Consider the following 27,895-nt stretch of genomic DNA (forward strand, 5'->3'; position numbering starts at 1 on the left):
GGTCCACTTGTTGCTTTAAGCCAGCCCTGCTGGCCTGAATCTGCAGGAGACAGCGCTTTGCATCAACAGCTTCCTGAGCACTGCAGCCACTCTGGCTCTGGCTCTGCCCCTCCACTTGGCGCCCACCAGCAGAGGGGAGACATCTAGGTAATCTTCTCCTCCCTCTGTCACTGCCTCTGCCCAGCCATTCCCAGCGGAGAGCCTTTCTGGAAATGGGTGGGAGGCTTCCTTACACCTGTCACCACCAGAGAGCAAACACGCCTGCAGAGTTACCAAGCTTTCCGCTAGCAGTGGAGGGAAGGAGGAGCACCCCAAGCTTGAGGTTCTGTGCTCAAGGCTCTTGCTGCTGCTACTGCTGCAGAACGCGGCTTGATCCCCATCTCTGCCAGAGGAGCGAATTCCCACTCGAGATCTGTTCTTTCCGCTTCGGCTTCCTTACAAGACTAGCCCAGAGAAGTCTCAGTGCAGGTTCTTTTGGTCGCAAGCCAGGATCCTGTGGGTATGCGCGTGGTCCCCTGGAAAGCCTACGTGGACAGATCACCCAAGGCTTGGGTATCCTGGGCGCACTTCTGAGCCCAGTTCTGTCTTGCACCTCCCTTGTTGTGCCCCCAGACCTAAGGGCTAGGTGCAGCACCCAGGGAACGGGAGCAGTGATCAGCCAGCGCCAGACATCCCCAAGCGAACCCCATGCTGAGGCTGCCCCTGGCCAGAGCGCTTGGGCTCTTCCTCGGGTAGTCGGACCAGGTTCTGCCCTGGCCGATGCTCTGCAATCCCCAGCTTCCCCAGGGACCAACGAGACTCCCACATTCCAAGGCAAGCCGCCCTCCCTGGCCGCCCACCCGCACCCCCACCCCGCACGCAGCCCCTCCCTGCGTGATGATGCAAACCAGTGGGGAGGGCGCGCGCCGGGGAGGGTGGGAGCGGAGGAGCGGTGGCGAGGGAGGGAGGAGTGGGAGGAGGAGAGGGAGCCGAGCGACCATTTAAAGCGATAGCAATCCCTGCCCTCTCCCAGAGCTGAGCTGTCGGAGAGCGCGAGCGGCCAGCCTGGAAGCCAGCTCAGCACGCTGGCCAGCGACCCTGAGAGCTCCAGGTGCCCCAAGGCTGGCGCGCACTGAGGGACCCCCGATCCTCACCGGCCGCCCCTCCCTGGGCGCCCCCGCGCCGCGTGCCTGTGGGTGCTCCTGGGCTTTCCCGGAGCCGCACACCCCGAGGGGCCCGGAGCTCGGGGAACCCGCCACGGTCCCCTCCAACACCACCGCCGCCGCAGCCTGGGCAGCATGGTCCGGCTGGGCAAGCTGCTGGGCGTCCTGACTCGGATGGAGTTCCCCTGCTGCGTGCTGGAGGTGCTCCTGTGTGCTCTGGCGGCGGCAGCGCGAGGCCAGGAGATGTACGCCCCACATTCGATTCGGATCGAGGGGGACGTCACCCTCGGGGGGCTGTTCCCGGTGCACGCCAAGGGTCCCAGCGGAGTGCCCTGCGGTGACATCAAGAGGGAGAATGGCATCCACCGGCTGGAGGCGATGCTCTACGCCCTGGACCAGATCAACAGTGATCCCAGCCTGCTGCCCAATGTGACGCTGGGCGCGCGGATCCTGGACACTTGTTCCAGGGACACTTACGCGCTGGAGCAGTCGCTCACTTTCGTCCAGGCGCTCATCCAGAAGGACACCTCCGATGTGCGCTGCACCAACGGCGAGCCACCGGTGTTCGTCAAACCCGAGAAAGTAGTCGGAGTGATTGGGGCTTCGGGGAGTTCTGTCTCCATCATGGTAGCCAACATCCTGAGGCTTTTCCAGGTAGGGGAGCGCACCCTCCGGGGCAGAGCATGCCGGGCTCCCTGCAGCTCTTAACCCTAAAAGCTGACTTGGCCTCCAGGGAGCAGAGACCAGGTCAGCATCCCCTGCGCCTCTCCACTCTGAAGCTGTTGCTGCCGCCCAAGGAGGTACCTTCCTCCGCTCGCTTTCTCGCCCCCCTCCTCCTGCCGCCCCTTCATCTCTCTCCGGTGTCCACGCTCCACTCCATCCAGCCTGACACCCGGGATTTATGGCCCCATTTACAAGAAGCAATCTGCGAAAAACAAGGCGATGATTTAAATGGGTTTGCATTAGAGTGAAATATGGTCGGAAAACAGGCTTGCCGGAGCTCCTGGCTCCTGGGAAGGCAGATCCGGTGCACAGAATGGGAAATGTGAGAAGCAGCAGCCTAAAACCCCAGCATTTCTCACCTTGCCCGCTCCCACTAAGGAGCCACCCCGGATCCCTGCTCCCCCTGGCAAACTGGGAGAAGACCTGGAGGCTGCGCTTCCAAGCAGAGCTTAGCCTCGTCCACAAGGGGCTGCTCCCTGTCCGTCTCCCTTGGGTGTCATTCCCAGACCTGAAGCGGGTCTTCTCCTTGGCCAGGGGGCGGAAGGCGTGGGATCCTCCCCAGGTACAGAGAGGCCGACCAAGGAGCGACCTAGTGGGTTCACTGTTAGGCATGGTCTCAGTCTGGGCTCCCAACTCTTCAAGACCTCAACCCAGATGAGCTCATGCCAACCGCGAAACAGGATCGCCCTCGCTGCTGGCGGCTCGCTCCCGCCTCCTCGCCCACTACCTCCTTCCCCGGGGCTGGGCTCCAAGGTGCTGCTTGGGCACCAGGGGCAGTGGGCATACAAGGAACAGGTTCCCTCCCCTCCACCCCCAACCCCTGCGCACCCCGCCTCCAGATCCTCCTATTGGGGTGCCGGAGGCGACTGCAAAAAGCGCAAAAGCGAGAAGGCGGCTCCAGGCCGCTGAGCGGTGGGCTCTGCGGCAGTGCTCTAGCCTCCTACTCCCAGCCGGCTGTGCCCTGAGGTTTCATGCTGCATTGTTAGAAACGGGGTGGCCTGGGGACTCGTCTCTTTCAGCGTCTCCATCACCACAGGTTCCCTTCGTTTCCCTCACGGCGTGTGCCTCTGTCCCCTGGTTCTGCTTTTCTCTGCTTTTTAAATTTTTTCCTTTTTAATTTCTCCCTCTTGCTCTCTGCCTGCCATCTCTTTCTCTACTGCCAAGTTCTTGGTTCATCTCGATCTTGACTTGAGTCTCCTGAGGCATGGCTTTCTTCTCTCTGGCAGCCAGTGCCCAAGCCTGGTGCATCCCTTCCCCAGAGGCACTAGCTTACCCTGGCGCTCTGTAGGACGACTACAGATCGCCTCCCTCCGGTGCTGGATGTCAGGGGGTGGAGCCCACTTGTGTGGCCCAGGCTGGCACCTGAAGCGCCTCCATTGGGAACCTGGGGCGCCCACGGAAGGATGCCGCCCTACATGGCAGGGGATGGTCCGTGGGAGCGTGACTCCTCCCACGGGTGCCTCAGTGGAGAAGCCCGAATGCTTGCGACCCTACAAATATTTTAAGATGCTGTTGTGGTGCAGGCTGTCACCCTGATAGGCTTGCAGTTGGGAAGGCCCTGAAATTGTGGCATTCCCAATGTAGGAGTTTGCTCTCCCTCTCAGAGCCTATAGCCTGGAAGTTGCTGTGGAGAGACAAGGTGGGAATTCACCTGAGGAAGTAGGAGGGGAGAGCAGCCTCTTCCCTGAGCCACAGCTTGAGGCCGCCCCCTGGGGTTAGCACTGGGGAGAACTTTGGCCCCTGGCTCTGGGTTCCCTGGGAACAGGGGTATTGCTGCAGAGGGGCCTGTCTGCCTGAAAGAGTGAGATGCTGGGAGAAGGGCTGGCAAATGAGGCAGAGAGACTGTGCTTGCCCAAGTGGATTCCAGGGGGAGCTGGTTCTTTCTCTGGTGCCTGCTATGTGAACCCGAGGCAACTTGCAAGGGTGGAACAAACAAACAAAAAATAGCAAAAACTGGAGGGGAACTGGCCTCATCCTCCATGCGTCATTCCCGGAGCTGGGAAGGAAGGAGACCCCGGTGCTAAGGCTGTGTTGTGGGCTGAGTTGCAGCTCTGCATGCTGGATCGAAGAGCCCTGTTTTCACCTGCCTTTCCTGGGAAGAGCCTGGGAGAAGGAAGCAGCTAAGGAGGCAGAGGATGCCACCAACTTGTAGCTGCTGCTGCAGCCTGGCTGTCACTGTTGATGTAGCATCCTGGCCAACCATTGCCTCTTCTGGAATATCTGCCATGAATCCTTCCAGTGTTTTTTGTTTTGTTTTGTTTTGTTTACATGCAATCTTGGACTCGCCTGCTGGCGCTGAGGTCCGTAATCTCAGCACACAGAATGTGTGGAGAGAGCAGTGACACATCCACCCATTGTCTGGAAGCACATCAGTAGAGGACAAAGCCGGAAGAGGCCTGTCCTCCCTGGGATTCTGTGTCCCCCAGCAAGGAAGCATGTGCAAGTGATGGACTTACCGGCTCCTCAGTGGCTTTCAGGCTTTCCCGCTGGGCCCTGTGGGTCACTGTGAGGACCAGAGCAAGCTGACTGCATGAGCCTCCAGCCTGCCGGAAAGAGGGAATACCTAGAGCTTTCTGTGGGGGCCGGTGGGTGGCAGGTGGCGGATAGGAACGGATGCATCCTATGCTGCTGTCGTCAGAGTCTGCAGTGAACTTCTTTGTTGAACATTAGACCTAGTTAAGAGGTCCTGCTCAGATGGAAATAGTCGCGGTGGCTTGGGGCTCCCCTTTGCCTGCCGGTACCAGGTCACAGACAGGAGCTGAGCAAGGGATTGGGTGGTCCATGACCAGGGTGAGGACAGGAGTCACATCCAGGGCAGGGATTTGGGGCTCCTGATGTTACTGGGGGCCAGACTTCTGCCAACCACAGGGAGACTGCTGCAGCTTCCTGGCTCTGGCTGTGTAGCCTCGCAGAAGCTGCGGGGCGGGGGTGCGGACACCAGGAGATCCTGGAGATTTGCTTCTGATCCTGTGCAGAATAATGCTGCCCTAATGCTAAGGGAGATTAGACATACGTTCATCTGGACTCTGAGTAACATATTTTTACAAACTAACTGCAGCGTGAGGATGGCTTAATGTGGAGAGGTTATATAATATGGTGGCTAGAGGATTAATCATCTCCCCTGGCCACTATTTCATAAGCCGTAAGGATGATGCGTTAGGGTGGAAAGCAGTGGGGCTGCTCTCATTCATGGCTTCTGTTACTGATTGGAGAGCCAACACTCTGAGGGTATAAATTACTCATCAGCCTCCGGATTGGTTGAGCAGTATTTCATGTGCACTGATATGCTATGCGTCCTAAACTAGGGACCCAGTGCCATCTGTTTCTCTTATTTCTTCCCCTCTATGCAACCCCATGGGAAAAGGGGTCTGTCCTCTCCTTGTTGGGCATCATGCCAGTCGGGGGCTGGAAAGTGTCCCACACGTTTGTACACCGATGTGTGCATTAGTGAATGTTTGCTTCTGTATGGTAAGCCTTGAGCGTCATCTCTAACTACTGAGACAATGGGTATCGGGGTTTTTCCTTCCTTCACTGATTCTCTCTTTCCATGTTATGTAATCAGAACTTGGCACATGGGACAGTGTGGCTATTATAATCGTAGGGGAATGTAAAAGAGAAGCGACTCTAACCTACTCTTTTTAAAATTGCATAAATATAGGTGTCCTCACCGTTTGGAATATTCTCTGTAACAATCTCAACCTCCACATTTGCTGTGTTGTAGGAAACGTACCCAGCAGATGGTGAGTGGGAGATTTTTAAAGGGGCATTTTTTAAAAGAGCAAAGAGGAGAAGAATGGAGGTGTGGGCATCTCTCCCCGTGTGTTTTATACACACACTCATCCAATGAGGATGTCTTCTGTTCTCATGAATAAGTGAATCTGCAAGTGCAAGCACTTCCACTTGGTAATGGTTCAGAGTTGATCAAATCACAAGTACTCTGTTCTCCTACATGTAGGTGAGCTGTGCCATGCGCTGGTAAGACTAGAGCCAGAAGATGGCATGCTTCGTGCCAGTGGCACTGGTAACCAGCATCTTGGCCCTAACCAGATGGCTTGCCAGGTTTGAGTGTCATCTTTGCAGTTGCTTGCGGTTTCTTACCAAAGGCAATTTCTAAAAGTCCCTCATCTTTGATGTTAAGCTTGGAAAACCTGCTCTTGTCCAGAGTTTATAACACTGACTTTCCACTGCCTGTCTTGATCCTTCAGTGTCTGGATGACTCTTGGGAAGCTGGCTGCATTGGTTGCGACTGGCCTGGTAGATTTCCCATGCTGGGCCATTTCCTTGCTTCTTTCGACCCAGTTTTGTCCACTGCCATTTATGTCAAGACTGGTAGTAAGGAAGAGACCTCCCGTGTCAGCCAGCTGCATGACTGGAGATGCAGGCAAGAATCAGTGTTGCTCTGTTTACAGGTGCACCTGGGGCTTTTGGCTTGACCTGCCCTGCCCCTTCCTGTTGCAAATGTACTAGTCTTTCCTTCTGGAGAACAGCCTTATGACAATCCTGCCTGTCTTTCTGAGTCAACAAAGCAGGTGAGTGTCTTCCAGTGTGGGCATCAGACCTCATCTAGCCAATCAGAATTCTCCCAGGACTCTTCTGTTAGACAAAAATAGAGCCATGCTCTCTTTTTTTCTGGGTGTCTCCACAGGGAGGGCATGGCTGTGGGGTGGCCAGTGACTACAGGACACAGGAAGAGAATCTCAGAGCTGGAGACTTGCAGGGGCAGGCGGGGCTGGATGGTGAAGAGCTGGAGCTGGGCTGACCTTTCGGAGCTCCCACGGGCAGCTGCTTCGGGATCTGTGTACATCCCCGGATTTCTAGTCCATGCCTTAAGACAGTTCCCTGCTTATGGCATTGGCACAGCTCAAACAGCTGATTGCTTGATGTTAGCATAAGGGTCATTGACCAAAACTGGCGAAGTAGAAAATAATAGATTCTATTTACTTTAAACCTAACACTTCTAGCTTAGGCTTGGGATGTTCAAAACTCCACATCCCATCTCTCTCTGCTGCCCGTGTTTGTGCTGATTGCTTTAGGCATTTGTGTCTGCATCTTTCTTACCTCCCTGCAGCTGAGAGAGGGCAGATTCTTCCGATGCCAGTGGCAGCCTGTAGGCCTCCTGGCTGGAAGCTTCGGAGCCATCCTCGGTTCCTTTCATTAAAAAAGATCCTTTGTTGATATCCCCAGGGCACAGAGGCATTTTCACGGCATAATGGAGTACAAAGTACATTAAATTCCTGGGTCCCTGTACAGTAGGCAGCCAGCCTAACTGTAACTCACCCTCCTCTACTTTAAATAGCAATTAAGAACAGTTGAAAACTACATTCCCCAGCAACAAAAATGCATACAGGATTACTATGTAAAAGGATGCTTCAGCACCATAGATTTAGACTAATTAGTTAATGAACGCTTTGCAAATTGGCTCAGCCAATGTGTGCTTGTGATTCTATGAATACACACGTGTTTCTTAAGACAATGCGCTCAATCAGGATGGTATTTTACAGGTAAACATTGGAGGATAATCACAATTATTGTAACATTTCCATGTTTGGGAAGTAACCTCCTTTCAACTCTATTTCCTACTGAATATTTCTTGCACCAGGTTATCGGATTATTAAATCAAAAGTAAAGAACAGGACTGACAGTGATCAAAGACACTAGACACATTTTACAGGAAGTTCCGGTCTCTTCTGGATGGTGTTGGTAGGAACTGCAGCAATAACCCGAGCGCTCGCAATGAGCCGCTTTGCGCTGTACTAGAAAGATCTCAACTCCGGTGGACGTGTGGCCTGGTGTGTCCAGGAGAGGAAGGCGATTGTCGTGGCAAAGGCTGCACTGAGTGACGTTTGCCAGCACCCAGCTTGTTAACCACAACACACTGGGCTCACTTGTTGCTGGAATTACTAAAATAGTAACAGATCTGCCTATTCTGAGTTGATGGTGATTTCAAGAGATCAAAGTGGCTGACTATCTTTATTTCTGGAATTAAACACTTGACTTCAGTCCTAGGACAAAATTAATGTGTAGGCCCTGGCACTTTTTACTGTGGGAAGAAGGGAAAAAGAGGGAGAGAGAGAGAGACAGAGACAGAGAGAACCCCCTCCCCACTCCCACTCTTTGGCTTACTCCCTAAAAGCCTACGGTAGCCAGGGCTGGGCCAGAGCCAAAGCAGATTCTAACACTTATTTTAGCTCCTCTATGTTGGTAGCAGAGATCAAATTACTTTTTAAACAAGATTTCTCTACTTCCTTGGAAGACAGAGAGACTGGAGCTGGAGGGAAAGGCCAATTGTTTGGCCTTCCAAGCAGCCACAGCAGCCTGGTGGATCCTTGCCCAATCCAGCCGACCAGGAACTCTGCCAGAGTATTCTATCTACTGGAGACTCAAGCACCTGAACTGTCGCTGCTGCTTCCCAGGCACTTAGCAGGTTGCTGGGTCAGAAGCAGGGTGGCCAGACCTTAAACCAGTGCTCTGAAATACAATGCAGGCGTCCAAGCTCAGCTTACTGGTACTCTGCAACACCTCCTGTGCCACCCCGCCCCCAGTTATGTGATCCGTCACTGCTGCCTGCAAGTGTCTGCATGAGCAGGAAGCCGGAGACAGGAGCCAGGGCAAAGACTCATAGCCAGGCACCGTTCTGTGATGTGCTAGCATCCTGACTCCCATCTTCACTGCTAGCTTCAGGCCCACCCCCACCCACGGACACTGCAGCATACAGACTCTTATCTTCATGACACTTGTTCTGTTGTTCAGCAAATTGCCCAGTCTGCAGGCAGTAGACACAGTAGCACTTTCATTCAAGTAAACCAGAAAAGGCGTTTCTCCTTGTTTTGATTCAATGCCCATCATCATAGATTAGGATAGCTCTCCCTAAACTTTATTTCATTCACTCCAGTCTTTCCACAAAGCTCAAGTGAGGAAATCCATCATTCAGACGCATGCACAAAATGAAGGCACTGTGTTCACACAGTCGCTGAGAGCCAGGTTGATAGAGCAGGGGCGTGTCCTAATAAAAGTGACATTAGCGCTGCGTGGGCTGCGGAGGGGCGGCCTGGAGAATTTGGGGTTTATGGATTATTTTACTTCTAGTGCTGCAGCGTAATGGTTTCCTAATTGTCATTCGGCAGTGTCTGGGTGTCTGGGTGCTGGATATGCCTGGTTGCTGGGAGGTCTCTGTCTGCCCCGCTGCTCACTGCTTCCCCGCCACGGGCTGCATTTCCTGAAGCACCGTGTGGGCACGTTGGGCCTGACTGCGCTCCGAAGGACTCAGCCCCTGCAGACCTCTTGGGGCAGTCTCCCATGAAAATGCATGCTGCATCAGAGGACATGTCAGGGTTTTCACAGAGAGCTTCAGAATCCACAGCCAGCATTGTGATGGAGCATGGAAAGCTGTCCCTGTGATCCCAGCATCCCGTACGGGCACCAGTTCGAGCCCTGGCTGCTCCATTTCCAATCCACCTCCATGCCCATGCCTCTGGGAAAGCAGTGGAAGATGGCCCATGTGCCAGGGTTCCTGCTTGCTCTCAGGTGGCCTGAAAAAGTCTACTGGCTCCTGACACTGGTCTGGCCCAGCCCTGGCTGTTGCAGCCAGGTAGGGGTGAATAAACAGATGGAAGGTTTCTCTAACTGTGCATTTCAAATAAATAAGTCAAATCTGTTTCCAGAACGGTTTTGAAGCTAGGCCGGTCTGTGTTTAAATCTGTGCTACCTATTACCTTTGTGGCTTGGGATCAAACAGACCCCCATATAGCCAGCTTTTGCCATCGTCCTTATCTTTAAAATGGGCATAAACGTTTCTTTTTTTTTTTTTTAAAGATTTATTTTTATTATGTTTTTATTGGAAAGGCGGATATACAGAGAGGAGAGACAGAGAGGAAGATCTTCCGTCCGATGATTCACTCCCCAAGTGAGCGCAACGGGCCGATACTATGCCGATCCGAAGCCAGGAGCCTCTTCTGGATCTCCCACGCGGGTGCAGGGTCCCAAAGCTTTGGGCCGTCCTCGACTGCTTTCCCGGGCCACAGGCAGGGAGCTGGAAGGGAAGCGGGGCTGCCTGGATTAGAACCGGCGCCCATATGGGCTCCCGGGCGTGCAAGGCGAGGACCTTAACCACTTGCGCCACCGTGCCGGGCCCTAAAGGTTTCTTTTTTAAGTCACCCTGATAAAGTAATGGTAAGCATTACGTGAAATGTGCAAGTATTGCAGCCCTGAGCTTACTGCACCAGAGATTTATATTTAAAAGCTATTATTCTGTTACTATAATATTATATTAAATGTTGTGGTTGTTTAAATAATCATTACTATTAAATTTGCTTAAAATTACTCTAGTAACACACTGGATTATACTTTTGTTAAATGAAAAAACTGTATTCATATATGAAAGCAAACTATAAATATATACATATAGAGAATGTGTGTGTGAGAGAGAGAGTTGGGCAGGAGGAAGGGAGGAAGCACTTGACTTAGTCTTCAGCAGAATGTGAATTTTCAAAGCGCGCTGGTGGAAAACCTGAACATGACGACCATGAACTCCAGCGAGCACAGAGCTAAAAGCTGTCGAAGTTGGCTTTGAGTGTGGGGATGATCGTGACTGGCCATTTTCTAACTGCAGGGCCTGGGGGAGTTATGAGTTTTCATCTTCACTTCTGCTTTCTTCATATATAGTTTTTTTTTTTCAGATGTAGTTACTGAGCCCCTTCCACATGTACTTTTCTTAGTGCTTGGACTCAGCTGTGAAACAACACCTCTGGCTCTCTCCGCCCCCTCTTCCTGTTCAGCTGGTATTGCTACCCATGGCAGCAGGTGGTGGATGTGATACGGTTGAGAACTGAGTGTTGTGAGATAAGACAAAAAGGGGTATAGAACTCAGAAAGAAGTCCCATGGTGGGTCTTGCTGGAAGGGGAGTGGTATGAGCTTTCGTTTTGGATGGCTCTGATAGGGAGGATTTGAAAAAGGACATTGGAGCCAACTTGAAGCTAGCAGTTGGCAAAATGGGTGGAGGGACAGTTCCCTTCCTGGGACAGGAATGAACAGTGACAGAACCCAAAGGCAGATGAGCCCAGCACTGGTACTGTCACCATGGAGTTTGTAATGGCTGAGCAGAGTGGATGGGAAGGGGTGGTGCAGAGAGCTATGATGGCGTGAGGCTTTGCCAACCTGCATGAGCTGTGGCCACATCTGCTGCAAATAGACAGCCCCCATAGGGCGTGAGGAGGTGAGGCGGAATCCTGGAGTCTGGGCGAGTTGGCAAGAGACATTTACACCTGTCTCTGAACTGGCTGAATCAGGGTGTCAACACCAGAGGGCCCAGGAAGTAATCGGTTCCTGTGGTTGGGTGGGCTTTCTGGGAGATACAACAAGGAACGTGAAAGGAAGCAAGCTCAGCTGGTGTCTAGCTCACCTTGCACTGAAATGGAAGAGCCTGGGGCAAAGCAAACCTGAGCCGTGAGATCCCTTATGGTGCTACAAGGTTTGGGCTGCTTTCTTGGCATCCTGAGGTGGTTAGATGTACAGTTGGCTGTTATGTCTGCTGTCCTGGAGAAAGATCTGGACCGGGGGTGCCTTTGTATCAAGTGCACACACTCAGAGTAATTACTTGAAAGTTATTTCAAAGATGAAATGAGTCAATGCAATTAGCACCAAAGGCTCGAAAGCACTTAATAACTATTAGCTAGAAATAATGACCTGAAATGGAATAAAAAACACCTGTGGTTTGTTTTTGCAGTAAAATTGAACAAAATTGCATCTCATTATTTTAATATTTGTGATATGACTATTTCAGGCAGATATTATAATGCCATGCATTTAGGAGAAATGTTTCAATGTTCTATCTTTCTCCCGGATTTTGTAATTATAACCACATTTAAAAGGATTTATGTTAGTTTTGATAAAGTAATCCTAGGATGAGAATTCCAAACTACTTTATGTAATAATCTATTATTATTATGGGCTCCTATAAAAATTTTTTATATGGATGGATCCTTTGAACAATTTTATTAGGCATCTTCTGTTCCCTTTTGAAGCTACAAGCATGATTTTAACTCACAGTATTTTGTTTTCCTTTAGGTCTTTTCAGACTCTTAAATGGCCTTTGCAGCACATCCAAAATTCTGTTGTTTGTTATTGGCCTATAAAATACTGGCCTAAGCCTGTCCTTGTACTGGGAATGCATGACCATGCTGTGTGTGCACATCTATAATTTTATTTTAGCACTATCATTATGTAAGCTATATTTTAATTATAATTATGACACATTTTAGTCCACACACATCCAGTTGTGGTTTTCAGGAGAAAGCAGCATGTAGTAAATTTTATCAAAATACAGCATCTGAAGAAGTGAACAGAGGGCCGTTCTATAATTCTCTGTTGACTATCATTAAGTTCATTGAGGTTGGCATAATAGAATTAAGGTAGGAAAAAATGTGTTGAGATACCCCAGCGCCCTCTCCACCATTTTTGCATCAGATTGTAAAGATCTAATGTCTGTTTTTAAAGACAACGGGGAAGACAGGGGCCTGTGGATGAGCACAGGGAAAGCAGAACTAAGGGCATGGGATGCTGTTTTTGAATGTAGGAGTTGAGAAGATCTACTAACCTGTGTGCCTGCTGGGACCTCAGTTTCTGGAACATTTCAGTTCGTTGTCAGATATGCTGTCCACTGTCTCTGGGAGCTGGGACGTAGACTTGCTGCATTCTGTTTCATGGTAGTTGGTTGAGCTGATTGCAAACTGTGTTGTAGAAAGCAGACCACTTTGTTGTGAAATGATCGGCTTTGTTTTCACTGTCGCTCTTCATGTTTGCACATCTCTCTCTCTCTGCCTTGCTCTCACTCTATTTTCTGGACTTGTTAGGTCTGCAATGACAGGTTTCCATATGAATAAGACAATAATCATTGTCTTTTAGTGTTCTGATATGGCATAATAAAAAAATATAGGTGCTGGGCATCATTCAAATATGTGCTCTCCACTTGGCCACCACGGGAGCCTGAGCAGTTGACCTGCAGATGGCGCTCACTAGCCCCATCTCTGAAATCTTGGCAGACTCCACCTTCCTCGGACAGGTCTTTGTGTTGTGGGAGAACACTCCTGTCTAGTGTGCTCTGTTACTTCAGTAGAGTACTTAAGTAGAGCTTATTCACACCAGTGGTGTCACCTCACCTTGCCACCTGTGCTCTGCCCACTATCTCATCACATGAACCCTCCATGCCCCCACCCACACATCCTTGCCATGCCCCTGTGTGAGGGCTGGCTTGTCTGCTGGTATCTGACACCCCAACCATCATGGCGTTAGGCTACACTGTTCTTCATCGAGACAATCTTTGGAGAAGTAAAGTCGGGTGATGAGGTGAGCCAAGGAGAGAGAAAGGCGTCTCCTCTTCCCGCAAGGCACTGATGAGCTCTCAGCCCTCATGAGGAGTGTTGGACCAATCACAGATGCTTCATGGTATAGTGAATGGGAACAAGTCAGACAGACTGGATTTGAACCTGTGTCCATCAGGTACTTGTAGTCGGATCTTAGGTGCCAACTTTACCCTCTCTAAGCTTGAATCTGTATCTGGAAGAAAAGAATAGTAATACCCATGCTTATATCTGCTGCTATAGTGAAATATAAATGAGCCAGCATATTTTGTATTTATGATGCCATCAATAAATGCTAGATGCTATACCTGGTCCACTGCTGATGTTAGTATTAAGTCTTGGAGCATGTTGGGAACTTGGCTTCCGTGTGTTGCACAGCATACCTTGGACAATCAGAGCACCATCTGTCAAGTGTTGCTAACATGTACAGCAGCAGGGCCCTGGGAGTCCCTGGGGAAATGGGTAGCATGAGCAAGCCACTTCCTGCTGAGAGAGCAGCGGCAGTCAGGATGTCCTACCTCCATCTTGCTGACCTGGAGAAGCCTTGCTTGGTGTGCTGTGCAACACCCTGAAAAGATCTTCCAGCCAGCCTCGTAAGGGGAGAGAAGGTTCTGGACCCCAGAGTCTCTCGGTTCCTTCTGCCCATCCTCCTCTATCCTGGAAGATAGAGAAGGGACCTCTTCCAGGACCCAGCCAAGCAAATCTGCTCCCTGCAGCCTTTCCAGAATCAGCCAATCAGCCAACCCCTCTTTTATTTTCCTCTTATGCATCCTGCCCACAAGCCAGTTTTGGTACTTACCTTGACCTTTTATACTTCTTATATTCTGTCCGTGACTCAGCCACTCCACTTACAGTTAATTTGTTTGAGGTCAAGCGTGAGGGTCTTAGTCATCAAGTGCAGCTTTCCCCAGCAGCCGGCAGCTGTGGCAGACCGTTGGATGAGGTTTGTTGGTCTGATTTTGCCAAGAGTACTCGGAGAGTTTTACATAAAAGATTCTCTTGTAAAGGGACCCTTCTAAATAAGTTTCTAGGATTTTTCACAGAATAGAATTATTACAGAAGACATAGTTCCACAGGTGTTTCTTTTGAGAGTACAGACTGAGCAGCCTCAATCCAACAGTACCTGAACAACAAAACATGTTTGAGGGCCTGCGTGACAATACAAGTGGAAAATTTTACACCTGACCCATGTGACAAGTTACACCCAAAGCACAGGTGTGCTGAAAATACTGCGTAAAACCTTCAGGCTATGTGGATAACAAGTGTAAGAAATACATAAATCAATCTTGTGTTTACTCTCTGGTCTGTTCTCAAGACACCCTTCTAAGTACCTGCAAGCATTCACAAATCCTAAAACAGCTAGAAATCTTCTGAGCCCCAAGCATGTTGAATCCAAGAGGCTCAACTATAGTTGACAGTATTTTATCTTCGCCTGGGTCGCCTCTGTGACATGTGTGACTTGTCTCCTGCTTCAGACTTAGCTTGCTGGAGTGTTGACTCCTCTCCTGATCTCGGGGGAGTGAATGCTGTGGGAGATGGGCATCTTCTAAACAGGAGCACCAAGAGCCATGGTTGGCTCATGTTTCCGCAGAACTCATCAGTTGCTTCATTTCTATAATTTCCTTCATTCCAGGAAGAAAACTGCATTATCTGAGTTTGTCCTAATTGGCTCACCATTTTTTCCTTGTCCTGAATAAGAAGATAATTGGCTGATTGAAGGGAAGTGATTGCATCAGGCACCAAGGGCCTCTGGGTCCCAGCCAGTGCCCTGGGTTTGCTGGCTTGTTTTGTCCCATTGAAAAGCAGCCAGAGTCTGGCTGACTGCTGAACACTGTATGTGGGTCGTGCCGTCCACTGAAAGGTACACACATACAGCAGAACCCCCAAGGTGGATTTCTGACCTTGCCCCTTGCCAAGAGGAAACTTGACCTCAGGCGTATCTGATTGCCAAATTCAAGTGTGTCACTCTCTAAGGATGGGCTACCAATTCCTGTGGTTTACCCAACTCGTTTTAGAACAGAGTCCTTGAGTCCAAGTTATCTAAGGTGGAAAAGAATAGAACAGGAATGGTTAAATGGCACGAGGGCTGTCTTATGAGAAGAATTGATTCATTCAACATACATTGATACCTACCTTGTGTGAAGGCATTTTAGACTGTAGACCCTGGGGTGGTGACTGCCACCTGTTCATCAGTGTCTCTCCCCCAGAGAGAGAAGTCTTGGGTGGCCATAGCCAGTGGCAGGAGTGTCCTGGAGCACTAGTTAGTTCACACTGACAGACCTCAAGACTGGGTCACATGAGTTCACAGGCATCTTGGTGATGCCTGGGTGTTGCCACGTTGGCACAAGGTTAAGGCTAACATGGCATTGGGCATGGACTGGTCTGGTGGTCACACTTACTCATGGATGCCTTGCGCCAGCAGCTGCTGCTGACCACCCTGGCTCCAGCTGTGTTCACACCATGCAGACACCGGCCTCTCTCACCTCTTCAGCCTCAGCCCGCAGCTGGCAGCCTTAGTCACCATCACTGGTCGAAGCAGTGAACCTTCATAGATGCTCTTTGAAAGACTCAGGTGACTTATATTGTACTGCGAGGAGTAGAAAATTATGCTCCTTGTACATTCAAGGGCAAAAACCAGGCCACTGGATGGAATTTCCTCTAGTTAAGATTTTACAAATACCTAAGAGCAGGTTTGTTTGTTTGGAAGGCAGCATTACAAAGAGAGGAACAGGAGAAGCTCTCTGTACCTGGTTTTCCTGCCCACATGGCTGACCTCGCCTGGACTCAGCCACACCAAAGCCGGTGTCTGGAACTCCATCCTCATTTCCCAGGAGGATGGGAAGGGCCGGAGCACTCTGCCTGGTCTCTGTTGCTGTCCCAGGTGTGTTAGCAGGCAGCTGGACTGGAAACAAAACCGGCAGGGCTGGAACTAGCACTCCGACGCATGCGACTGTCGTGGGCAGCAGCTTACCCACTGTGTTACAATACCAGACTGCATACCCAAGTGTACACTGAAGCAATGTTGGCTTCAGCAAGCAAGTAGCAAAGGGATTGCTCAGGCGCTGTGTGTACATTCACACTTACACGCTGGAGCAGGGAGGGGCTGAGCAGGTTGATTTCCACACAGTGCTTTTTGCGAGGCTGGTGGCTGTGACTAAGCTGCGCTTTCTGCAGCAGCATTCCACACACTCCAATGAGCCATTCCAAATGGCTGGGAAGGGCTGGAGCCTTCAACGGCTTTGGAAGTTTGGGAATTAGGGAGTGTTTTCCAAGAATAGTTTATTTTATTTTTCTTTTATTTACCTATACTTGAAAATATTAAAAGAGGGAAATTCATTTTGCTCCTTCTGAGTGTAACCAACACTGAAACAAACGTTAAAATTGATACTTCACGAAATTACCATGGCTAAGGAGGTGGCCAAGAAATTCAGAAAATGAAACTTTCAAAGGCTGCACTTTTTTGGTGACTGCAATGCTTTTTCTGTGAAGAAATTTATTTTGAAAATTTGAGCAATTATATGCTACCTATGGCACGTAGAGTCTGGGGATCAGGAGAAAATCCTCCTCTTCATCATCATCATCATCATCACCATCATCGCAACAGCAGAGCGTCACTTCAGAGTAGATGAGTTCCTTGGGGACACAGGCCAAGGAGCCAGCCGCTGCAGACAGCTGAGGCAGTGCCCTCCACATGCTGGGCCTGCGTGCCCTGTGCCAGGCACACTCCCGTGGCCTGTGCATACGGGCCAGGTCCTGGCAGCTGCTTGTGGCGCATCCCTCAGGTGGTGAGGCCCAGGTTCTCACTGTCCTCGGGCTCAGGATCCAGGAGTGCTGGCTCTATTTCTCACCCATCACTTCCATGACGTTTTGTGTGCAGACACATCAGTATGTCTTCTCCTGGCTGGCTTTCAACACACAGGCCCCTGGGTGGGTTCAGGGCCCATCCCCCATGCCTCTGGTGGCCGGCCCCCCAGCTTCTCTGCTTTATCTCTGCGAGGAGCCTGGAACCAGACGATGGCAGAATTTCTGGCAAGATTCCCGCGTGACAGGAAGCAAGACAGAAAAGCAAAAGGCAGTGTTTAAAATGGAGCCAGAAATCTTCAGCAGGTGTTTGGTTATCTCTCACTCTAGCTTGAACTCACAGGCAACCCTGGCTGTGAGGACCTCTTGGGGGGCAGGGCTAGAGAGCCTGGAACAGGCCACTGCCCACTGTCACCAGCCCCAAGCACTGCCTTCCTCAGGGTATTGTTCTTTGAGGAGCAGTTGGAGAATGATTTCCTGTCTGTAAATAGCCTCTTAGAAAGGCAAAGTATGTAATTATGTGACCCCCTGGAGAGCCACTTCCTCCCCCAAACTCTTTGAAAACATGACCAAGGTTAACAGCGTTTTAATCTTAATTGAGTAATTGGCAGTTGATTATCTTGAAGTGTTCATCCCTCTCTGTGCAGATGGGCTTGCAGACTTCAGAAAATTCTAGAATCACTGGACAGAGAATTTTTGTGCTACACATGTAAGAAGTCTGAATCTTTTGCAAGTCAGACTCATCTGGGGACTAAAAGGCATGCTAGCTTTGCTACTTTCGTTTCCTCTCCATATGTTTGCAGACTTCATTTTCCAAAATATCTTTGTGAAAATTTGTTGGATACCCTTTTTTCCTTTCTCTTGTTGGAATTCTTGAAGCGTGAGAATTTTCCAGCCTTGTCCTTCTCATCTCTTTTTGGGAGAGTATTTTCTTTGTCTTTCCCCCTTATCTGTTTCACAGAGAACAGGAGGCACAGAGAAGTCTCCCATTCATTGGTTCCCTTCCTAAATAGTCTTAATGGCCAGAGCTGAGCTGATCAAACCAGCACTGGGAGCCAAGAGCTTTTTTCTGACTCTCCCACGTGCGTGTAGATTGTCCCAGGGACTTGATCCATCCTCCACTGCTCATCCAGGCCATAGACAGAGACCTGGGTCAGAAACAAAGCAAGCAGGACTCTAACCAGCACATGCATGGGGTGCCAGCGCCAGCAGGGTCCTCCTCTGAGTGTCCTCATTTTGTCTGCTCACACTTGGACCATCACTCAGACTAGGAGAGTAGCATTTCTGTGTGCAAAACAGGTAGAGATGTTGATAAACGTAAACGATGAGGATTCAAAATTAGCTAAAAGTATGATCAGTGGAAAGAAGGGTTGATTCCAGCTGAACTTATCATACAGCTAAGGACCACGTGTCAGAAGATGAGCACTCACTCTGTGGCCTGGGGTGGACCTTGCCAGCGAGTTCTCGGTCCAGCAAGTCAGGATTTGCTGTTTGCATCAGACTGTGTCTCCATTTGTTTCACGTGAAGAGGAGAGGGGCTATTGCATTTTTGGCTGTAAAGGGATTATCCTACATGTACTGTTCCTTCCCATTGTTTCTTGCCAATAACTTTGAGCCAAGAAGCATAACCTGGCTGCATCCGAGTGGAAAGGGCAGATGTGGAGGACCACTCCTGGCAGGTTTCTAGAAATGTCCCCTTCTTTTGGAAAGGCTGAACAACGACAATAGCTGTCCACGTGAGCTATTACCCTGGCACGTCTGGGGAGCTTCCAGCCGCCAGGCCATGTGAGGCCTGTGGAGTTGTTCCCTCTGACTCTGCTGAGGCACCCACAAATGGGACATCTGTAGCAAGCCAAGTTTTAAATTTATGGTTTTGTGTGGCCTGTGAATGATGCCAGTGCTATCCAAATGGCTCCTTGTCCTGGGGGTCGTAACGCCTGTTTCTGCAGGGGTGTGGGTGAGATGATGCTCAGGGGGCGCGCTGGCGATGACTGTGCCTCCGATGTCGCCCTGAGCCACGACGACTGCTTTGCCCATCCTCGCCCGCCTGCGTGTCAGTATCATCAAAACTTGGAAGAAATTATTCTAAGAAATTATGACAATGCTCTGAAGGATGTGGGAAGGCCCACCCTTAACAGCTTTTGCCAACCGGAAATGACAGATCTGTGGGAAATACATGTATTGATGAGTATGGATTTATCTCTTTCCATAAAGACATCGGGTCTCATTTCCACTTAGAGTGCACTGTGGCCCTTCTCTGCCTCTCCTTCATCCTCTCTTCCTGATAACGTGCTTTAAATCTGCTTGATGCCCGCGAGCTTCATCCACCATTAAGTAAAGAATTCAACAAGCAGCAAGGAGAAAGACCACTTCCTCAGGAATGGTGATGAGGGTTAGAAACAGTAATTAAATCTGAAGATACCAATCAGAAATCAGGGAAAATATACAAATAAATGTACCGCTCACAAACATGTCACTTCAGATTGTTAAACGGCGAGGCACGTAAAATAGTAAAAATAGTTGCAAATTAAATACTTTTAATTGCCGAAATAATAGAAATTCGTTGTAGACACTTTCGATGTTAAAAGATCATAAAGGTAAGAAATGAGTATAACTTAAAATGCCATTTTCAACAGACAATCCTTAGCATTTTTGAGGCTGTTTTGTTCATGAGGAGACAGACGCACACAGTGGGGCTAGTCAGCCTCTGAAGTGGCCAGAGCAAACCTTAGGATGCTCTGTAACCAACGTGCAGCGGTGTGCCGTGAGACCAGGCCACCTCCTCGTGGTTAAAGGTTAGTGGTGACCCGAGACCCTGGCGGCTTGACCGTCCAGCAACAGCAAGGCGGCCATCTGGGGAGCTGACCAGCGGAAGCGCGATCTCTCTCCTTCTGTGCCTCGCTCTCTAGATAATTCTGCCTTTGAAATAAATAAATGAATGTTTAAGCAACTAAGCAGAATAGCTTCTTGTCAGTTTGATACAGTTGCTGTGTCATGTTCCAGAAAGAGTCTACTGCCTCTCTGCCCCCGCTGCGGGTAACATTGTGTCCCTCCCCCTTGCCTATCAGCGCCAGCCTTCCGCAGTGGCTCTGTGTGTGTGCCACTGGTATGGTAAAATACGACACATAAGCGGTTTGTAATTACATGTCTTAAATATAGGTGAGGTTGAACATGTTTTCTTATGTAAGGGAATGCCAAAAAGTTTATGCAAAAACCCTGTAAAAGTGTTTATTTTGGTGCACTTTTCTTTTTTTAAATCTGTGCAAAGCTTTTTTCACAGCATGTTTTGAAAATTCCCTTCTCAGGATTTTTTTTTTTAATTTCTGGCACGAAAATAGCTTGGATTTTAATTCGCTTCCCACAAACTTTTTAAAGTCCTTTCATACTCATTGATATTTATGCTTAACCTTTCAAAATTTTTAAACGTTTGCCAAGTTTTTCTTACTTACTTATTTATTTATTTATTGATAAGAACTTTTTATTTATTAAGGCGATGATGTCTATTTTTTTTAAATATTATGATCTTGCAGTTGGTCCACTTTATTTTGATTTGACAGTTCTTCCTCAATACTTAAGTCTTTAATATTATCCAATTTGTTGTCAAAAACAATTTGTAATGAGCTCTTTGATGGGAAATGCCAGTAGGCATATGTCACATTTGTAACCAGTTTATACTGAGTGCATTTCCTCCTGGGCCGAATGGGACTCTCATTGCCGTGGTTCGTGGTCGCCAGGATCAATACCCCCAGAAGGGAGCGGGCTTTCCTGCTGCAGTGCAGTCCGAAGTTATAGAGTAGGTAGGATCTAGAGAAACCATCCATCACGCTCCACGGGCAATTTCCTAACCTATAGCAATAGCACTCAAGGCTATGTACTTATCATCAGATAAGCACAATTAATTTTATTATGAAATATTAATATTAGTAAGACTAGCCAGTAATGGGTCTAGCAGCAGAAGTGAGGGGGAACCCAGGACAGTCTGGCCTCATGTGAGGGCTCCCAGGTGTTGGTCTCCTGCTTGGGCACCTGGGGGCGGGTGAGCCCAGCTTGCCTGTTTCCTGAGGTGGGGAAACAGATGAAGAGGCCATACCGGTCACCCTGGTCCCCTCTGGAAACGAGCTGCGAGTATTGTGTAGCACAGAAATGAGCCTGCTGGTCTGGGGGCTTGGAGCGCCCCTGTCGTGCTGTAAGATTGCATGAGACAAAATGCCAATGTAAATTATATTGGTGACAGTATCATTGAAGTGACACTTAGTTCTTTAAATGACCCAACCTGTTTTTGCAATGTGCCATCCATTGGTGAACGGGCAAAGCCATTTGACACATCTATTTGGTGCAATGAATGGATCTGACACTCACATTTTGAAAAACTGAAATTGAATCCATTTGTCAAGAATAGGGGCTCCTTGTGGTGCCTTATTCCTCCAGGTAGGATTAGCTGGAGCTGCCCAAACTGGAAGGTGTCGGCTCATCAGGTAGTTCCTGGTCACTGAGAATATAAAAGTAGATTTTTGTGACCTGCAAATTAAAGAACACACTTACCAGTTTTGCAATAGTCTGTGCACTTCAGCATCCAAGTTAATAGAAATAAACCTTACTGCTCCGTTGGCACAGTTTTAAACATTTGATTGGCCTACCTAATGTCTTCCGAGCATTAGCATATGTCTGCTCTCCTGAAGCCCCATTCTGGGAGTGTGAGCAAGTCACCATCTCCCTCCTGTGAAAGGAAACAGACAGCATGTGTCCTTAGGAATTCAGGAAAACAAGTGGCGGTGACTGTGGGCTCTTCCCACGCCTCACGATGTCCTTTGCTAACTTCCTTACTAGAATAGATGATATTCGGGAAAGCTTCCCAGATGCAGGAAATTGCAAGTGAAGGCTCCTTTTCACCCCTAGAAATATGGATAGGTTGCCATGCTCAGTGCAAACACAGCAAAGACTTTCTTCCCAGGAGAAGGCAGGTGCCGTGAAAGCCAGTATGGGGAAGGGAAGCACAGCTGCCCACAGGGGCTATGGCAGTGTGCAGTGGCCTAGGCAAATGCGAGTCAACAGTCATTATAGTTGTATGGTAAATGTTTAATGATCATAGCATGTTGACAGTTGCTGTGTATTTTTTAAAGTTAGCTTGAGGGGTTTTACTGGAATTTACTGACACATAATTGAAAAATTGTATATATGCAAGGTATACACCATGATTGATCTATCTATGTATTCGATCTGATTAATACAATCCAATTAATTGGCACATCTGTCATAGCACATATTTACCAGTGTGTGTGTGTTAAGATCTCTTCTCTCGGCGCATTTCGAGGCAGCTGTGCAGACCTGGCAGTGTTAGCATGCTGCTCGGTGGTCTGAGAGCCATCGTGGTGGTATGTAAAATCCCGGGTTGGATCGCACCTCGTTACTTCTTAAGGAACGAGCTCTGCTCCGGCTGTTGATGTCTCCCATTTCTTGATTTCTCTAGAACAACACAGTAATTGATTGTTGTCTGGCATGTGCACTGTTTGTTGACCCAACAGCTGCTTTGAGACAAATAATGTAGCAGGGCAAGGCTTGCCACTCGATGAGCATTTGTCATTACTCTGTCTCTTAGTGCTGCGATCAGTCGGCTAGTCAGTGACAAAAACAAGACGAGTCATGTGCTGCCTTATAAAGTGTTTAGGATGTGAGCAGCACCTTTCATCTATTATCTCATTTAATCTGGATCGTATCACTGTAAACAGCAGCTTCTGCTGTGTTTATCTTTGGAGACGTGGAGGCTCAGAGATGTGACAGCTTGCTCACTGAACACAGGAAGTAAGGGTTTTCACTGCGGAGTGTAACTCTACATCTTGACTTGCTGTTGTTGTTGATTCTTTCCAAGCCTTGACTTGATTTAAAATCTCCTTTAGCTGGAACATGTTCCGTTTTATGAGTGTTGGTGAGGGAAAGCAGCTTCTTACTGCATCAGCTACACATCCTGGTGCTCTGTCCACTTTCTTTCTCAGCCTCCTCTTCCTCTGCAAGACAGGTCTTCAGCTGTGTAATTGCACCATTGTATTATTATTGGTTATGTGTGTCTCCTGCCGGGCTTACTTTCGAAATGAAACTCTGCCCCAGGTAGCACGCATAAGAAGGGACCTTAGACCCACTGGGAACCTTGGGCACTGTCCTCCATGAGCAATGGGTGGCCACAAGTGAACTCCTTCCCTCACTGTGCGAAGATCATGGTTTCCAAGCATCTGAAGGTGGGGGAAGACACACAGTTGTGGTTGTGCTCAGCTACCTATTCTTGACCTCCCACACTCACAGATGGCCACTCTCTCCAATTATGGACAAGCCAGGTGGACGCAGTGTGGCCGTTGCCAGGGCTGCTGAGCTGGGCCACAGGCGTCCTGCATGACAAGGGCTCCACTGAAGCTTCTGTCCCAAGCTGCACCCTTCCAGTCTTTGAGCTGCAGTGTCTTCTCTGACCAGCAGGTGCTCGAAATAGAAATGGAGTGAAGGAGGCAGCAGCATTCCCAGTTTCTGTCATCTGACCGAGGTGGAACCTGATACACAGGGCAGCTGAGTGTCCGTGTGTCCACATGTTAAGTGTCAAGATGATGAATCAGTCACGTGTGGGGCTGGTTTCTTCACGAAGGCACATCATCTTCATGGTCTTCTGTCTCCACAGCAAACCTGGGAAGCCAACAGTGTTATTAATCCAACATTCCCAGGGTTCATTCGAATAGAAGAATTTACCCTGAATTACGACTGGGTGGTAGAACAATAGGGCTGGACAGCAGATCTGTGTGAGCTGCACTGTGTAACTCAGAGCAGTTTAGTGCCAAAGCAGCGGAACACATGCGTAGTTCTAGCAAAGTGTATCCAAGAGCTCCCGCATTCTGCCGGAGCAGCTGAGTGAGGCCGAGTCTTTGCAGATGACATCAACTTCAAGGGGAATTGCTTTATTGGCATTCTGCACTGTATTCCGCCACCTGTGGTTGGTTCAGATGCTAACCGCTGAGTAACCCACTGCCAGGAATGCTCTTCCATTCTCTAGCTGTAACATGTGACCCAATCAAAGTAGTTATCTTTGTCCTTTTCTATAGATATAAATGGAACATGCAAGCCTGCCCATGCTATCAAAATATGAGGGTGCTTCAAAGTCTTTGTGGAAAAATGGGGTGGAAAGATAACATTATTTTCAATCCAAGATAAGGTGAAATCCATTCATTCCTTTTTCCTTGTAATATGCATTTTCTGAATATGTTGAGGACCACTCAGGAAGCCTTTAGACAGGCACAGAGTTGGAGGGCAGAGAGGGGGAAAGACATGCGAACAGTTCTTTCTCAATAAGAATTGTGGTCACCATCTTTCCTACTATGCCGTTAATCCCTCTTAGCTTTTACCAACAGGTGTTTTTAATGGGGATTTTTTCGTACAGCATTTGCACCTAGGTTATTTTATTATTTCAATGGTGATTCTTACAGCTGGACATCTCTGAAAAATATCTTAGAGTTCATGCTTTCATTCTAAAGTTATGAAAATCAACTGGAAGCTAAGGTGGGGATTGAAAAATCTACAAATACTTTTCCTTGCTGGGAGAAGGGGCTCCCTGCAGAGACCCCAAGGGGAGGCATTTTCTGTTCACTTGGCTGTTGTTTCCTCAGGGAAGTTGAGTAGCTCTGGAGTGAGGGCAAGCCTGGAAGAGAAAAAATGGAAACTTAGGTAATGGTAAAATCAAAATGCATGTTTCTCTTGGCAGTGAAAAAAAAATTGCCCTCTGAAAAATTCAACCACTTTAAGTGTTATGGTGAAAGTTGTTCTAGAAGAGGCACAGTGTCCTCCAAAATTCTGGGAAATTCTATTCAGGGGACTAATGCTGAGTATCTTTGTTTCGTTTCCTTCTTGTTTTCCTTGCTGCATTAAAACTAAAACCTATGGCAGAGTCAGGATTTCAGCAATCGAGGAGATGGATAGGACATTTTATCCGAACCTTGAAAATGAAAGGATTTTCTTATTTTATCAAATATAGTAATTGAATGCAAATTTTATTTTTAATCAACACAACTTACTTTTTCAGATGAGCGCCTATTTAGTCAGAAAATGAGTTCGTATCTTCTAATTCCTCAATCTTAGAGTAATAGGGAGTGAGAACAAGTGAGCTAACGTGATTGATTTGGACTGAAATCCCAATTCTTAGGATTCATTCTCTTGAGTCTCTGAAGCAATGTAGTTTGTGTATGTGTTATTTTAAGATGAGCTTCTGCTGTTGGATCTACTGCTATTGGTATGTGTATTGACCCAGAAGATAGGATAGTGAAAGATACACGGACAGGAATGCTTGCATGGAACATGGTCCAGCTGTTTCCCCGCCTCGCAGTGGCTGGTGAGTCTTGGGAGGACATACAGTGAGCAGCTCAACACACACCTGTGACTCCTCCCCTAAGATGCGTGATCCAGGGCATACATCGTACCAGATCAAGAAGTCCAACATATTTAGTTGGTGACTTCCATTGAGCAACATATACCAAGTGAATGACATTACTCTGGGTGCATGAGAAAACTCAAAAATGCAAAAAGTGTTGTCATGAGAAAGGAACCCAGTTGGCTAAAGGAAAGATATAATTGAATGTCCCAGAGAAACATACACCACATTTATGGGTCTCCAAAAAGATTAAATTAATATTATGAAAAAAAAGAACCCCTATGGCTGAACTTCTAAATGATTTTGCAAAAGGTTCTTATCCTTGAATTCCATTTTATACCACATTTCTGACTTCCCTTTATGCTTCTTCATACTTGTATTTGTATCCAGGTACTAATATATGTGTGAATACATACATATGTTGTAGGTCCCACATTCACGCCTGTGGTCTTTCAGATTGTGTCTTTTTGTTTTTAATATTTATTTATTTTTATTGGAAAGTCGAATATAAAGGGAGGAGGAGAGACAGAGAAGAAGATCTTCTGTCTGTTGATTCATTCCCCAAGTGGCCTCAACGGCTAGAGCTGAGTGGATCAAAAGCCAAGAGCCAGGAGTCTCTTCCAGGTGTTGCACATGGGTGCATGGTTCTAAGGCTTTGGGCTGTCCTTGACTGCTTTCCCAGGCCACAAGCAGGGAGCTGGCTGGGAGGCAGGGCCGCTGGGTTTAGAACTAGTGCCTGTATGGGATCCTAGCACTTGCAAAGTGAGAACTTTACCTGCTAGCCTACCGTGACAGGCCCTAGATTATGTCTCGGAGTGTTTGAGTGAGCGAGTGAGTCCTCATGAAGGCACCAGACTTCTGTCTCAGGCTCAGCTGAGTGGGCACTGGGGGATCCAGGCCGGAGAGCTAACAGGAATCTACACACGCATCAGAGTAATCCAGGCGATGGCGGGGAGCTGGTGGCCTCGTGATTGCAGACAGTAGGACTGCGCACTGAGCAGCGCACCTGTGTCCACCTGGGCGTTTCTAGCGTAAGGAGAGGGGAGCTGGCACTGCTCCTCTTGCCAGCCTGGTGCCTTCCTAGCCAATGATTTTAAAGTGCTCTGTCTATTGGATAGGCAGCTATAAAGCATGTTTCAAATCAGCGCAAAGCTGACTTTCCTGCACCAAATGCTGGGTTATCTTACAGCCTGAAGTGAATGATTAATGAGGCATTTTTTTCATGACTTTGTTAAGCAGCTGGTTTGGAAACCAGACGGGAGTGAGCTGAGCTGTGCTCAGCAGCTGAGAAGAGTTGGCTGTGATGCAGAGTGTGTTCACTCACCCTTGCTTCTCTGCGGGAAGGGAAGCACAGTTTGTTTCAGAAGGACTTGCCTGTTTATCAGCTAATTCATATACCACATGTGGAGGAGATGTCCTCCACGTCAAACAGTCTTCTCTGTTGCTTAGATCTGCGGAGGTGAATTCTTGCATAGGTTGCCCCCTGGGTCACTTGCATGGATATATTTTGCCTGAGTTTGGAGTCAGTTTTTGTCCATGGTGTAGGGTATCTTGCCCAAGTGCATCATCTAAAAGGCGGGCCCCTTGGGGGCGGGCAGTGCAGTGCTTAGGAGATACTCCAAGTGATGGTGGTGGATGGCGCATGCACGCTTGTGAGCCAGTCTCACGTCCCGCGTGGGTGCTGGTGGCCGAAGCCTGGCTCTCCAGTCTACTGGGTAGCATGCCAAAAGGGCAGCACACTTCTCCTTGAGATCATTAGATAATTACTCTAATACATAATCGGGGCTTATCAACTGCTCTCTGAATTGGACCCCATGGTATCCCCACTATCTATCCACAATTCCAAATAGACGTGCTGCTGGAAAGTGATTCTGTTTTTGTAGGAATGTCTCACACTGACTGGCAGCTTCTTTGCTCATTGTGTGTGGAAAGCACTAGTGCACAGTGCAGTGGTCCTCCAAATGAACTTCCCAGCTGGCATGGGTAGCAATGCTGAAGAACCTGATAGAATTCCAAACAGTTGTTCTCACACCTAATGAAAAGAGCGGGCCTCAGTGCGCATGGCTCTGAGTAAGTCTTCCACGTGATTTTGATGCATGCTTTAAGAATGACTGCATTGGATCAAGAAATTAAAATTTGGGCATTTTGCAGAATTGAATCCCAAGTTCTATTCATTTGCTACTCATAGTCAGTGAACCTGACTATGTTACTTTTTTCATGTCTCTGTGCCTGTGTTTGCTTTTTTTCCTGGTAACTGCAGTAAATCCATGCCTTTGGTACACTCGGGAGTGGCTGAAACATCAGACAGGTTCAAGAAATGCTGGCTGCTTTCCCCATCCTCCCGCAAAGCTTGCAGGCTCATCCTGAAGTCACATATGCAATAAAGGGAATGATGTAATTTGTAGAACCAGCAGCTGAGAGGGAAGACGCTGGCTCAAAGAGACAGCCACCTTGTTTTCTTACTTGTGGAAGTGAAAAA

General features: G+C 48.5%; 1 protein-coding gene across 2 annotated transcripts in view; it reads left to right on the plus strand.

The window, feature by feature from the left end:
* The first annotated feature begins 943 nt into the window (after positions 1 to 943).
* The window catches only part of GRM7 (glutamate metabotropic receptor 7), a 548,127-nt gene continuing 521,175 nt past the window's right edge, over positions 944 to 27,895 (plus strand). Inside the window, exon 1 of one of the 2 annotated variants that reach the window (XM_040995106.1) lies at positions 944 to 1,796. In XM_040995106.1, coding sequence (XP_040851040.1) covers positions 1,278 to 1,796 — 519 coding nt within the window. In that variant the 5' untranslated portion in view covers positions 944 to 1,277. The remainder of the gene's footprint in view (positions 1,797 to 27,895) is intronic. The other variant, XM_040995108.1, reaches the window with a different exon arrangement.

This window comes from Ochotona curzoniae, unplaced genomic scaffold (genome assembly GCF_017591425.1).
Source record: "Ochotona curzoniae isolate NIBS_2020 unplaced genomic scaffold, NIBS_Ocur_1.0 contig_908, whole genome shotgun sequence".
Lineage (NCBI taxonomy): Eukaryota > Metazoa > Chordata > Mammalia > Lagomorpha > Ochotonidae > Ochotona > Ochotona curzoniae.